Genomic DNA, 15,404 nt, shown 5'->3' on the forward strand with positions numbered 1-15,404 from the left:
TCATCTTTGCTTATGCTTTGGTCCATATTCATCAGAACCTGCTCCTATTCTAGTTGAATGGGATATCCGTCTCCCCCACGGGACTGACAACTCTGGGTGAGCAGTGATGGTGGCTCTTCTGCTGTGTTTCTCCACTGCTTAGCACAGGGCCCTCTCTCTATAGGTCCTTAGTGTAAGCTAGAGGCTAAAAAAATGCCCTGCTGAAGACATCCACTGATGATGGCCAACATGGGCGATTGCACAGCTGTGAGGGACAGCCCAGCGCCCCCCGCCCAGCAGATGGAGGCGACTCTGCCTCAGTGTGACAAGCGTCTGTGCTCTGCAGCCCACCCCTCCCTGCTGTCTGCTCAGCTCACCTGAGGTCTCAGCTTCCAGTCTTTCCCTGGGAAAACAAGGTGCCTCAGGGCCTGTGCTTCCAGGAGCCTCGTTGGCTGTTTTTACTCCTCCGAGTCCCCACCCCAAAATGTACTTACTTCCCAAGGGGTGGAGTCCTCCTTTCTCTGGTTATTCACTCCTACAGCATCCCCGCCCCCAGGCTCCAGCTATGGAAATGCTCCCAGTTGAGGAGAGAACACTGCAGCTGGCCAAGATTCCCAGCAGGGGTGAGCACCCCACCCATCAGGGATGCAAGGGCAGGCAGAGTGAGGCTGGCACAGGGCTGTGGGGTGAGGCTTTTCCAGGAAGTGCTACCGGCACCTGGGGGGCCCATGCAGCTGCAGCTCCATGAGTCAGTCCTGGTGTCCCTGCCTTCACCCACGTCTCTAGTATTCCCTTCTTGGAGGTGGTGGTGCTCAGGCAGGCATGACTTGAGACCAGAACTGCTACGGGGCTCTTCTAGCTCGCACTTCAATCACTTGGGGCAAGAAGAAAACCCCATTTTAAGGCCACATGGCACTATCTTTTCAGAAGAGGAGTGTTCAGGGTCTGTTTGTGTGCATTTTTCAATTGAGACATAATTGACATATAACAGTGTGTGCACTTAAGCTGTACGACGTGTTGATGTGATGCATACGAATGTTGCAATATTATCACTGTAGCGTTAGCTAACACGTCTCTCACCTCCCATAATTATCATTTCTTTTTTGTGGTGAAAACATTTAAGATCTAGCCTCTTGGCAACTCTGAAGTATACAATATTATTGATTATATCACTATGCTGTGCATTAGATCTCCAAGATTATTCATCTTCCAGCTGCAAGTTTGAACCCGGTTAACAACATCTCCTCAATTCTCCCACCTCCAGCCTCTGGTAACTACCATTTGACTCCCTGTTGCTGTGAGTTGGGCTTTTAGATTCCATGTGTAGTGACATCATACAGTGTTCGTCTTTCTCCGTCTAACATCTCACTTAGCATAATGCCCTCGAGGTTCCTCCATGTTGTCACAAATGGCAGGATTTCCTTCTTTGTTATGGCTGAATAATATTCTGTGTGTGTGTGTGTGTGTGTATCACATTTTCTTCATTCATTCATCTCTTGGTGGACAATTAGGTTGTTTCCTTATCTTGGCTGTTGTGGATAATGCTGCAATAAACATGGGAGTGCAGGTATATTTTTTATATCCTGTTTTCATTTCCTATAGCTATATACCTAGATGTGGGATTGCTGGATCATATGGTAGTTTTATTTTTAATTTTTTGAGGAACCTCTGTACTGTTTTCCAAAGTGGCATAACCAATTTACAAGTGCACAAAGTTTCCTTTTTCTCCGCATCCTCACCAACACTTGTTCTGTCTTGTCTCCTTAGTACTAGCCACTCTAATAGGTGTGAGATGATAGCTCATTGTGGTTTCGGTTTGCATTTCTCTGATGTTGAGCATCTTTTCATGTACCCATTGGCCATTTGGATGCTTTCTTTGGAAAAATGTCTATTCAGTTCCTCTGCCTATTTTTAAAATTGGGTTTTTTTTTTGTTATTGAGTTTTATGAATTTATAAAAATATATTTTGGATATTAACCTCTTATCCAATATATGGTTTGCAAGCATTTTCTCCTATTTCATAGGTTGCCTTTCCATTTTGTTGATTATTTCTTTTGCTGTGCAGAAACCTTTTAGTTTGATGTATTCCCACTTGTAGATTTTTGGTTTTGTTGCTTGTGCTTTCGGTGTCAGATCCAAAAAATCTTGCCAACACCAATGTCAAGGAGGGTTTCTTCTGTATGTTGTACTCTACGAGTTTTATGGTATGAGGCCTTATGTTTAAGTCTTTAATTCATCTTGAGATGATTTCTGTGAGTGGAGTAAGAGAGGGGCCCAATTTCACTTTTCTGCATATGGTTATCCAGTTTAAACAACACCATTTTAAAACTAGAATCCCCTGGGGACTTTAGACCTTTCCACCACTTTTCTGACAGGACATGCACAAACTGGGCTAAAGGGCACTCTGATTTGAGGAACAAGCATGAAATCTAGAGCCCAAAGAGCTGAGGTTGAACCCTGGCATCTTCTCTCATCTGTGACCTTACACAAATTGGTTGGCCTCTCTAAGCAACAGTTTTATTTTTGAATAAAAAAAATTTATTCAACCCCCCAATAGGGTTGTTGTGAAATTCAAATAAAAACATGAATGCCAAGACACCTTATAAACAGGAAAATGCCTTCCATAGTGAAAGTATAAGAAGCCCCACCTCCTTTTCTTTTCTGAAAAAAGGTATAAAAACTATCTTGACAGTTCAAATAGGCCCAAAGTGGTAGCAATCTGTCCATTCTATTCTATGGAATTTGTCAAGCCCCAATTTAGGAAATATGTAGCTGGGAGCTGACAGGCTGAAAGAAGGGCCTGGGAATGCCCTACCAACAATCCTGACATCTCTGGGTTTCCACTTATTGCTGATTACTATTGATGGGGACAATAGCAATAATGAGAAGAATAAGAAGGGCTAACTGGGCACTTCCTACATGACAAGTTCAGGGTTAAGGACTTTATAAGCATTATCTCAAGGACTTGCCATATAACCCTATGAGATGGACACTGTTATTATCCACAGTTTATGGATGAGTATATAGGTTCACAGAGGTTCACACAGCTAGCAAGTGGCAGAGCTGTAAGACCAGGCAACATCTTTGTTTATTTTTTTTTAAAGATTTTATTTATTTACTTGACAGAGAGAGACAGCCAGCGAGAGAGGGAACACAAGCAGGGGGAGTGGGAGAGGGAGAATCAGGCTCATAGCGGAGGAGCCTGATGTGGGGCTCGATCCCAGGACTCTGGGATCACGCCCTGAGCTGAAGGCAGACGCTCAATGACTGAGCCACTCAGGTGCCCCTCTTTGTTTATCTTTGAGAATTTTCTTTGTGTGTCTTTACTGAGTTTTCCCCTTGGCCAAAGACATTCTTTCAAACTCAGAGATGTGAGCCTTTAATTCCAAACATCAGTGGAAATAATTTTAATAAATTCAATTTCATTTTAAGAAAACCATGGAAGCTATTTTAAATCTAGCTTCCAGGAACTTGAAGCTATTTTAAATCTAGCTGTGTATTGGTTTCTCATTGCTGCTATAACGAATCACCATAAACTTGGTGGCTTAAAACAACCCAAATTTATTCTCTTCTGTAGGTCAGAATTCTAACATGGGTCTTACCAGGCTAACGTCAAGGTGTTGGCAGAACTATGTTCCTTTCAGAGGCTCTAGGTGAGAACCTATTTCCTTACTGTTTCTAGCTTCTAGAAGCTTTCCAAATTCCTTAGCTCATGGTCACTTTCAAATCACATCACTCCAACCTCTGCCTTGGTTTGTCACATCTCCTTTCTCTCACATTGACGATCTTGCCTCCCTCTTAAAAGTACCCTGGCATTACACTGCTCCCACCTGGATAATCCAAGATAATTTCCCTGTCTCAAAATCCTTAACCTAATCACATCACATCTGCAAAGTGTTTTTTGCTGTTTAAGGTAACTTATTCATGGGCTCTGGGGATTTAGACATGGCTATCTTTGAGGGGAGAGGCATTTTTCTGTTTACTACAGTGTGCATCAGGGCAATAGTGAGTAGTGAAAAGAAGACAAATAATGAAATTACCATCCCAACATTAAATTCCAAAATCAGCATGGAATGAATGGGACTACTCAGCAGGAGCTCCCTACAGAGGTGGTTACCAGGCAGGCTCTGGCAGTGAAAGGGTTGATCTATAAAGAACCACAGAGGAAGGGCAGGCAGCAGATGTTGTTAGGACCACTCAGATCTGTCCAGGCTGGAGGTATTCAGATGACCTGATGGGCGAATCTGGTTTTGTTCATCATCAAAACCTGAGACCATTATGCAATCCCTCACCAAGCACCTCCAGAGTATGACTCAATTTCTCTGAGTTTTCCTACAGGAAGAGAATATACCCATCAGGCCAATATTTAACACTCATATTTTTCTTAAATTGATGTCATCAGTCTTTTGGGAGTTAGCTGCAGTGACTCAGCATCGCCAGGATTGGTAAACTCAGAGAAATGGACAAGGTTGGATCTCTGGCCATCAAGGTAGTACTGCCCTAGGGAGGGTTCTTGAGGCCCCCCAGCTGGCCCAGCACTCGTAATGCCAGACACTGCCTTTCAGATGCAGATACTCAATTCCTGGTTATTGAGGGCAGTAGCAGTAAAGATTACTTCCAACTTTTCTAAACATGAGATTAAGACAAAGATTCACCATATTTATTATGATTTTCACCCCAAATTCAATAGCCATGTTTAACAAGCAAATTATGTAAAATAAAGCTTGCTAGAAAAAAAGAAGAAATAAAATATACGAGACAGGGTCCTGTGATAGAAGGCTGATAACAGGATCTGAATTCCAGCTCTGTCTCTAAGTCTTTGTATGATCTAGGACAAGACTCTTCTCATCTCTGAGCCTCAGTTTCCTCATTTGTAAAATAAGGAGCATGATCAAAATCAGTGATTCTCATCCTACTGCATATTAGAACCACCCAATGAACTTTTGGAGACTGTCAGTGCCCATCCCCCACTGGAGTTGATAACTATTGTGTCTGAATGATGGCTGAGGTCCTTTACACATCTGTTCTATCATTCCAAGAGCTGTCTGGAATTTGTCAATGAAAATTTGGATTTGGATTTGCAGGAGGCACTCATCCTTCTTATTGAATACCAAATTCAACTGAACAAGGAAATGAAAATTGAGTGTGAATTCAATGAAAAATGAAAATTGAGCATTAAACTGGATCCCTTAGTAGTTCCTACACTCAAAGACCTTACTGCGTGTCAGCTACGTGACCAAATAATTATAAGTAAGAAGGTATGTAATTGTTCTTTTCAAAATTTATCATACCCATGTATTAAATGGATCATTTCTTTAAATTCTATTGAGCTGCTTTTTCCAGAAACAGAGTCTGTGTTGTGCACCCTTTCTTGTATTTCTCAGTGTGGGGGGAAGAGGTGAATCCTCTGATGCACAGAGCTCTAGAAGCCAAAGCATGCTCCCTGGCTCCCACATGGTAGGCTTTATCTAATCCCACCTGCCATTTGGAAGTAGGACAGCATCACATTTCACTTTTAATATTCTTTGAGTGCTTACTATGTACCAGGCACTATTCCAAGAGTTTTATGGATGTTAACTCATTTAATCTGCAAAGGATCCTATGAGATAAACACTACTACTTTCCCCATACCACAGATGAAGACAGTGAGACAGAGAACCAATGCCACTTGTTCAACATCATACAGCTGGTAAGTGACGAGGTGAGATTCAAACCACAGACTGGTTCTAGCACTCATGCTCTTGACCTTACAAATGGGTTCAGTGCCTTCCACGAAGTATTCTATGGTTACCAAAAATAATGCTTACAAAGAATGAATAGCAACAGGGGAAATGTTTATGTTTAAATCTGAAAAGTTAGTAAGATAAACTCTTACAGACAATACTATGATAAAGACTGTAGGGTCGAAACAAAACAAAAATCACTAAAAAGCTATACGCAGTAAAAAAAAAAAAAGACTGGAAAAAAGTAAAACGGAGGCCATAAGAAAAATAGCAAAATATTAAGAATGCCCAGAAGGTCTGATTATAAATGAATTTTAAATTCAGCTATCTGTATTTTTTCATAATGATCAGGTTTTCTTATAATCTCATCCCATAGTGGCAAGTATGTACCACAAAATTTTTTTTTATTTTTTAGTAAGAAAACATTAGGGCTCTGCTCTAATATTTTCTTAGGGATGACTGGAACTGATGCCTCACTTCTGGCAACTTCCATGAGTCTAGTTCCACTGCTCCATCCTCAGCATATGCCTGGTCCTTCTTACCTCACCTTGGACTGACCAAAGATGCCTTCTTTAGGACCATATGTGGAAAGAGAAGCCATTCCTAGAATTCTTCTGCCCTTTCAAGGGATCGCTAGTGCTGAATCAGTATTTGTGAGTTCTCTTGGTATGTCCAGTTCAGGTAAGGAGAGAAGCCAAACCACCCATACCATCGGCATTAGATCTACTAAAATAACATCACTGAGATATCGAGCATTCTTAGTCTGGGTTATGGCATCATCTAAGAATGAAAAAGTCACATTAGATCATTGGCTCGGGCCTGGCATTTTATTTTGGATCTCTAATCTCATTCTAAAAGGAGCCATTTGGTTTCCGTCTTGGGAATTTTTCTTTCTATTTCCAAACCGAAGAGAAAGGAGATCTCTTCATCCCTGAGGTCTAGAACCCCACTGACCCAGCTTAGGAAACAGGGAGCATAGCAGAGCTGCCTGTAAGGCTGACAGGCAATGTGTGCAATCCACAAAGCACCATCACTATCCTAGTGGCCTGCAATTCTCGGGGGACATTCCTGACAAGCTAATACTTGACATGCTTATGGAGGCAGGAATTGGGTCCCTGGGATGTGAGGGAAGGGTAGTCACACGTGCCCCTTGTGAAGGATGCTGTTAGTATCCCGCACGTGGTCCACACCTCCTGATACCAGGTCAGAGCTGAACCTGTATAAAAGTTGGAAGCTTCTAACAGCACCTCAGTCTACCTGCCTCCTGGGTGATCTGCTCCAGTGCCTGAACCAGGTAAAGTGCATCTCGAGGACAAGGAGGGACTCTTGGTGCTGGTGTTTCAGGCAGAGAGTAGCACTGGGGGAGCTGAGAAGAATTTTTTATTTTTTTAAGAGAGAGAGGCAGGGAAGGGCAGAGGGAGAGGGAGAACCTTAGGGAGAGAGAATCTTTTTTTTTTTTTTACATTTTATTTATTTATGAGAGGAAGAGAGAGAAACCAGGGAGAAGGGCAGAGGGAGAGGAAGAAGCAGACTCCCCACTGAGCAGGGAGCTGGATGCGGGGCTTAGTCCCAAGATCCTGGGATCATGACCTGAGCCAAAAGTAGACCCTTAACTGACTGAGCCACCCAGGTGCCCCAGGAAAGAATCTCAAGCAGGCTCCACACCCAGTGCAGAACCTGACGTGCGGCTCTATCTCACAACCCTGAGGTTATGACCTGAGCTGAAATCAACCTGAGCTGAAATCAAGAGTCAGACACTTGGACATTTAACCAACTGAGCCAGTGAGCCACCCCAGGCTAAGGACAATTGTAAGAAAAAGACGGCAAAAAGAGGATTTGAATGAGAGGGCTCTGCTGAAGGGGGAGGGCGTAAGGTAGGAGAAGGGAAAGAAGGATTGGGGTCTTTTTGAAACTACAAGGAATTGATTTGAAATTATGGAGTTCCTAGGTTGAAACCTTTTGTGGTATTTCTTGTAATTAATTTTGGGAGATTGGGTTTAAAAATCTGATCATCATTGGGGCGCCTGGGTGGCACAGCGGTTAAGCGTCTGCCTTCGGCTCAGGGCGTGATCCCAGCGTTCCGGGATCGAGCCCCACATCAGGCTCCTCCACTATGAGCCTGCTTCTTCCTCTCCCACTCCCCCTGCTTGTGTTCCCTCTCTCGCTGGCTGTCTCTATCTCTGTCAAATAAATAAATAAAATCTTTAAAAAAATAAAAAATAAAAAATAAAAAATAAAAATCTGATCATCATAAAGATGGAATCTCATGAATTCACAGTTCTGTTTTAAATGCAGGAAAGTTATCTTGGGCTGGTTGAACTTAAAATGCTGTTTCGTTTTTCAGCTTCATTCAGTTCCTGCTGAGATGTCCTGCCAGCAAAGCCAGCAGCAGTGCCAGCCCTCCCCCAAGTGCCCCCCGAAGGGTACTCCTAAGTGTCCTCCCAAGTGTCCCCCAAAATGCCCCCCTAAGTGCCCAGCCCCCTGCCCACCTCCAGTCTCCTGCTGCGGCTCCAGCTCTGGGGGTGGGGGCTGCTGCAGCTCTGGGGGTGGCGGCTGCTGTCTGAGCCACCACAGGCCCCGCCGATCTCTTCGACGCCGACACCAGAACTCTGACTGCTGTGGCAGCAGTGGCCATTCTGGAGGCTCCAGCTGCTGTCACAGCTCTGGGAGCTCCGGCTGCTCTTCTGGGGGCTCTGGATGCTGCAACAGCTCTGGGGGCTCCAGCTGCTGCTCTGGGGGCTGCTGCTGATCTGGGCCATGAGGAACCGCACCGGACGAGCCAGTCAATGTGCCAAACACCTGCCCGGCCTGAGACTTCTCTTCTCCCCATTTGGAAGAACAGAAGAGGATGGAAGGGCTTCTGAAATGCTTTGAGTTTCCCTCTTCCTCTCACCCATGTCCATTCCACTTTGAGGTCTAGAAGTTTAACCTGTGACATTCACTAGCCTGATTCCCTCTTGGACATAGATCTTTGGAGGACTTGTTGTTAGAGTTCAGCTACGAAGTTGATTTCTCTGTAACAATAAAGCTTCTTATTCCTGATGTCACAGCCTCCTGATTATGTCTTGTTCACCTCTCCCACTCACCCCCTCCATCAAGCCCTCTTCCCTTCCATTCTCTTAACTGCAAGTGATTGCTTTACAATTCAGTTTGGGAAGAAGATTTTGGCTCTGAAGCCTCTTAGACCTCTGGGAAACAATATTCCCTTTTATGCTCTGATTCTGGAAACTTTAGGCTTGAAGGAAAGGGTCATGTCTGAGACTATTACACAAGTTTTGCATGAGAGAAGTCAGCCATGGGTTTTCAGAGGGGAGGATGGTGATACCCAGAAAGGTCACAGTGATATGAGATACTCTGAAGGCGCAGGGATTCCTTCAGGCATGGGTGATAGTTTAAAGAAGACTTTGTCTCCTAGTTATGGGGATAAGGTCTCCTCAAGTGCTCGTTCTGGGCTCCAATAAATAAACACCCTTTACTTTTCTGATGATTATAATCCCAAGTGCTTCAGTCAGTTACTAGAGAGGAGAGCTGGGGGTGGGTTGGATTTGGGTCAGTGAGTTTCGGAGGCAGGTAGGAGTGTCTGAGCCCATTTTCCCTGGATCCTGAAAGCCTGAGTATGGGTCCAAGTACAGAACCAAGAAGGGCGTCCTCTGCCAAAGACTGTCTCCACGTGTTCTGTGTGTGCTCAGTGTGTGTTCAGTGTGTGTTCTGTGTGTGTTCAGTGTGTGTTGTGCGTGTTCAGTGTGTGTTCTATGTGTGTTCTGTGTGTGTTCAGTGTGTGTTCAGTGTGTGTGTTCAGTGTGTGTTCAGTGTGTGTGTGTGTGTTCTGTGTGTGTTCAGTGTGTTCTGTGTGTGTTCTGTGTGTGTTCAGTGTGTGTTCAGTGTGTGTTCAGTGTGTTTCAGTGTGTGTGTGTGTGTTCTGTGTGTGTTCTGTGTGTGTTCTGTGTGTTCTGTGTGTGTGTGTGTTCTGTGTGTGTTCTGTGTGTGTTCAGTGTGTGTTCAGTGTGTTCTGTGTGTGTTCTGTGTGTTCAGTGTGTTCTGTGTGTGTTCTGTGTGTGTTCTGTGTGTGTTCAGTGTGTTCTGTGTGTGTTCTGTGTGTGTTCAGTGTGTGTTCAGTGTGTTCTGTGTGTGTTCTGTGTGTGTTCGGTGTGTTCTGTGTGTGTTCTGTGTGTGTTCAGTGTGTGTTCAGTGTGTGTTCAGTGTGTTTCAGTGTGTGTGTGTGTGTGTGTCTGTGTTAAGGGGATATAGGAGGGCTCACTGTGGTGAGTTTTCCATTTTCTTTAGGAGTAGGCTAATTCCTTCTGAAGAGATCCTCAGAAAGTTTATGATAGGAACGATAATTCTGATTCAGCCTCTAATAGGCCAGAAAAATAATTAGCTTTTCTTTTGATATGAGTTAACAGTGATAGGTGAAGTAAGTTAACATAGGAGACCATAGCAAGTCCATACAGCGTTCCTGCACTTGTCCATGTCATCTCCCAGAAGAGATCCCCTCTCCCAAAGGCCTTGGTACTTCATTACTTCCTTCTCTGTTCTGGCAAGACCACACCTCTTGGAATGTCTCACCTGTACTCACCAACAGGTGCCCCTACGTACATGCAACCTGTTGATCAGGCTCTAAAGGTACATTATATCTTTCATGAATGACCTTTCTTTTTCTGCCACCATGCCATGCCCAGCTCACTTACCTCCAACGTATCCCTCACCATCAGTTCTTGAATTCTTAGTCTTGGGTTTCTCTTTTATCTTATGGTTGTGGGTACTTGCATTCAGTAAGAAGTTCTGAAGCCAGTTGACCTCCAAACTCTGTCCCAGTTCTTAAAACTCAGTTATTCTAAAAGCACCATTTCTCATGGACACTTTGGACCTTGGGAAAGGCCCAACTTGACTTCCTTCCCTCCTTCTTTCCTTCCTTCCTTCCTTCCTTCCTTCCTTCCTTCCTTCCTTCCTTCCTTCCTTCCTTCCTTTCTTCCTTCCTCTCTCCATTGGCCAGTGGTTCCAAGGAGAACCTATCTTCAAAAGGACTGTGGTGGGGGTAGGGAGTAAGAAGCAGGGAGTCCCACAATCTGGCTTAGCATTTTGCAATTGGGCCAGGCATCCTGCACACATTTTTCTCTTAGGCCTCCAGGGCTGCATGGGGATATGGCAACCTGACTACGTTCACAGCTTTTCTGGTCTTAATGATTCTACAACTTTGCCTGGGTTTTTCTTCCTGTTTCTAGTGACAGAAATCACCACAGGGATTCCCATAGGCATATCCCCACCGTCATCTTAACTCAGTATTATCTAGAAGCTTCTAGATGAAGCCCAGCAGGCTTTTCATATAGCCTGTGGCCTGACCAAGAGTCAGAGAAATGCAAAGCAAGATAATAAAGTAAGTAAACTACCAATACCAACTAAATGACTACACAGGGATGGATGTGAGAATGGGGAAACTGTGTGTGTGTTGTAGAAGAGGGCAAAGAGGTCCCAAAGAGAGGTCGCAGACCCCACTTGAGCCCCACCCCCCACAGCCCTCCCAGCTGAGGACAGTGTCTTATTTGGAAAGTAAACATGCCACAGCAAACCTGGCACCTCTGTGAAGTGACTTGAATACCCACGTGCACCACCTACAGTGCTACCTGAGTGATGAATGTCTCTGGGATGTGAGCATCAGCTGACCATGTCTATGGGGAAATGGGCCCCTCCCAAGAGGCACTGTCTGACTGCAATCTTATAAAAGGTTCTTTGGCTGGACACTGCTCAGTCCACTGCCTAGCAAGTGCCCCATTCCAGCTGGAGAACTGATCGAGTCTTCCAGTGGAGCCAAGGTCTGGTAAGTGTACAAGCAGGACCTGGGGGGTACTTCTAGATTTGAAGGCAGTGGGGAGGAGAATGCAGAGCAGTGCCTTAGGCTTCAAGTGAGCCAACCTCTCATGGTACCAATGAGGACACGGAGGCCTGACGGGGGACGGTGACTTCTGCAAGGGTAGCAGAATGTGGCTAGAACCCAGGTCTTCGGCTCCCTGGACTGGGATGTATTTCCATCTTCTACACCACTATGCAGACTGGTACACTCTTTTCCCTATACTTGGGAATGGGGGCATAGGCAGAAATGATGACCAGAACATGCTTCTTGTATTTGTGGGTTTTTTGTACCCAGGATGCAGGTCCTAGTGTCTGATTTGGGTATTTTCTAATTGGTGGAGTGTTTATACGATGCTAACAACTGTGTGAACAGCACTTGAAGGTCTGTGGCCACAGGAAAAAGGGGGAAGAGAAAAGAGCCAAAGGAAGAGTTTGGACTGGATGATGCAGATAAATTTCCATCATATCCTCTTTAGCTTCTGCTGTGGAGAACTTGGGTGGTCCTTATTTTAGTTGGATAAAATGGAAACGCATTGATTCTTTGCAGACTCTTCCCTGCTTTACGCCTGTTTTGCTCACTGGAAACACCTGTCGGGGTGTGTTTCTTTGCTCCCCTCCTTCTCCTCTGCACCAGGCCAGATTAGCTCGCTCACAAAGCCGACCAAATCTCTAAAGCCTGGAGTTCAGCTGTTGGGGTGAAAAGGCCTGCAAACATGTAAAAGGCTTCTTGTCTTCCAGATTCACCCTGAGGAGCTGAGCGCCACCATGTCCTCCCAGCAGAGCGCGGCTTCCGCCAAAGGTTTTTCCAAGGGTTCTGCCCAGGGCCCAGCTCCCTGTCCTTCTTCCGCACCCGCACCTGCACCCTCGTCCTCCTGCTGTGGCTGCTGCGGTTCGGGCGGTGGCTGCTGCGGCTCTGGCGGCTGCTGTAGCTCCAGCGGTTGCGGCTGCTTCCCCAGGAGACGCCGCCGACAGCGTCGGAGCGGGTGCTGCAGCTGCTGCGGGGCTGGCAGCCAGAGCTCCAGCGACATCCAGAGCCAAGGCTGCTGCGGCGGCTGCTGAGGCCCTCGCCGCCCGGCGAGCTGCTCGAGGCTGGCCGGCGAGCCCTGCTTTTCCACCTGAGTCCCAGCTGCGTGTCACCATGCTGCGCTGGCCTGGGTTGGAGTGTGCCCCCCCACCCCGTACACCTACCTGCACTGGATGTTCCAAAACCCACCCTGTTCTCAACCCCACCAAACTCCCCACCAAAATCCCCGTGGGATTATCCTCCCCGGGAACCTGAGCACCGTGGGTGGAATACTGGACCATACTGTCGGCAAGGTCTTGCACACAGCTGATGCTTAATAAATGTCCATGTCATAATAAAGCTTCTACCTCCCAAGAACACTCCGTTTCCTATCGTTCTTTCATTTATGTGTTTATTATCCCACTCTGTTACCCTGTTCACTACCTGTCGCTTAGCCATGGCTTGGCATACCTAAAAGGGAGAAAAGTCAAATTCATGCCTGAACAAGAGTGGCTTCCTGGTATTTAATTATGATAGCAGAAATCACAAATGGAGCCAGACACTGTTCTAAGGGCTTGACATGACATGCACCACTTCATGGCATTCTCACAATGACTCAGTGGGGGTAGGTGCTGTTACCCCATTTTACAGAAGAGAAACTGAGGATAAGTAACTTGCTCAGAGTCACTCAGCCAATGCATGATGGAGAAGACCGGGTGTCCCACTCCAGGCTTATACTCTTAACTGCTCTGCTTTGGTTCCGTGGAACTTCCAGAGCCTTCTGGCTGATGTGCTCATGCTCTGGCCCATCAGGCCCTGCACAAGCTTCTGTGTGGCAAAGATTCGGATCTGCAATTCTCCAAGACTTTGGAATCAGGCAATCGGAGACTTTCTTTTGACACAGGGGATCATCTGCTTTGCTTGCTGAGTGAGGAAACCTTCCCAAGCTGAACCTTCCAGGAGCCTGGGAAGTTCCCTCTTCAGGCCTCATCTATGCAGCTGAGGTCCAACCAGGAGTCGTGGACTGCTGAGACTCTGTAGGGTGCGATGGGCCATGCTCAGAAGCATGGCAATGTCATTCTCTAGAGGTGGCTATGATGGTGGTGGCAGGGTCATCCTGACGTCTGAAGCCCAGGCCTGTGGGCATAGATCTTACCTACTCACTTAAGAAAAGAGGAAACAGGGAAAACAACATCCCTGTGGTGTTGGCTGGTTCCGAATGCTGGAGATGGTAATACTGGTAGTGATAATAGGAACAATCGTGGCCACTTATTGGGCACTTCCTTTGTTCCAGGCACAGGGCTAGGCACTTTACATACATTCTCTCAGCTGATCCCCAAGGTAATCTCAAAATCTAGACTTTACTTCCCCCATTGTTTTCAATCTGAGAAAACTGGGGTTCAGAGAGTTTCAGGGACTTGCCTAAAGTCAGTCGCACAGCTAATGAATGTCCAAGGCCCCCAGATAGTGAGCAAGGGAGATAAGATTTGAACCAGGATCTGTATGACTCTGAAGTCCATGTTTTCAGAATTGGCATCATATCCTACTGCCTTAGAAATCACCACCATTCATGGGAAGGGACACTCTGGCCTCTGGTCACACCCAGGCTCATAGAAACTTGAAGCCTGGCTCCTTGGTGCTGCTCCATCAGTAACCTGATGACTGGCAAGCTCTGTCATGGCATCCACCCAGCAAAAGTATTTGCTCAGAGGCGAGGTAGGAGATGGGCCATTGATTCATCCAGGATGTTTAGAGCAGAGGCCAAATGACCCCTATTGGGGAGCCTCTGAAGAGCAGCCCTGCTCTGGGTGGGAGGGGCCCCTACTTCCATCTCTGAGAGTCTGTGATTCCTAGTGGGAGGTGACTTGTGGAAACTGTTTACAAACAGATGATATCAGCCGTGTAGCTGCCCCTCCCACACCAGTGATGTGTGTTGGAGCAACGAGTTTCAGGCCTCAGTGGAGGCATGAGCTGGGAAGGGAGCACTGCTTGACTCAGAATAGACAGAGCGAAGCTAGCCTGAAGGCAGGAGGTGACCCTTGCACAGGAAGCTGAGGCCTGAGTTTTGGGAAAGAAAGGCGATGACTTACTGAGAGAGATGTGAATCCTAATGAGAGTACACACCTGTGCATGAGGCATATTAGTATCTGTCAAATGCCTGGCCATGGATGGCAGTCCCACCAGCTCACGTATCCCTGATATGAGCCATGGATGGCGGTCCCACCAGCTCATGAATCCCTGATCTGAGCAGAGTACCTCAGGGGTGGTTTGATGACAGAGATTTGGGCATTCAAAGAATAGTTTCATCACAGAAACTCAGGTAGCTGCTCTTGATGGGCTGGGGCTCTGTGTTCATGGCCCCCAGCCTTTTCTGACGTCCAGTAGTAGGTAAAGCTATAATGCCTGGTTCAGGCATTCCCACTGAGGTAGCAGCAGCACTCCCCCCCCAAGGAATGCTGGCTGGAATGCTGGCATTTGGCAATGTGAGGTCCTACTAAAAGGTTGTCACTCAGTACACTGTGACAGCCAGAATCAGATTTCTTATTATCTTTGGATAATAAGATAGTAGCAGTGTTATTGAATGTATTTTATTCACAATGGCTCCAGTTTCAGCTTAAATTATGTTATTCTAGTGGTAATAGTAACAACTGATATTTATATGGAACTTAGCAGTTTATAAGGTGTTATTATATATCTCTTTCATGATTCTGTAAGAAAAGTGTTATCATCTCTGTTTAGCAGATTGGAAAGTCTCTGAGAGTTTGTGATCCATCTGAGGTTACTCAGCCAACAAGTCCATAGTCTCTGGTTAGACCAACCTTCTAATGCCTTCCAGGAGAGCCAAGAGCCAC

General features: G+C 46.0%; 1 protein-coding gene across 1 annotated transcript; it reads left to right on the top strand.

The window, feature by feature from the left end:
- Positions 1-12,314: 12,314 nt before the first annotated feature.
- Positions 12,315-12,608, top strand: CRCT1 (cysteine rich C-terminal 1). The gene has a single exon (XM_045790674.1). The coding sequence runs from the start codon at positions 12,315-12,317 to the stop codon at positions 12,606-12,608; it is 294 nt and encodes a 97-aa protein (XP_045646630.1).
- The last annotated feature ends 2,796 nt before the right edge of the window (positions 12,609-15,404 follow it).

Source organism: Ursus americanus, chromosome 12, assembly GCF_024610735.1.
Source record: "Ursus americanus isolate L20-20 chromosome 12, mUrsAme1.1.p, whole genome shotgun sequence".
Classification (NCBI taxonomy): Eukaryota; Metazoa; Chordata; class Mammalia; order Carnivora; family Ursidae; genus Ursus; species Ursus americanus.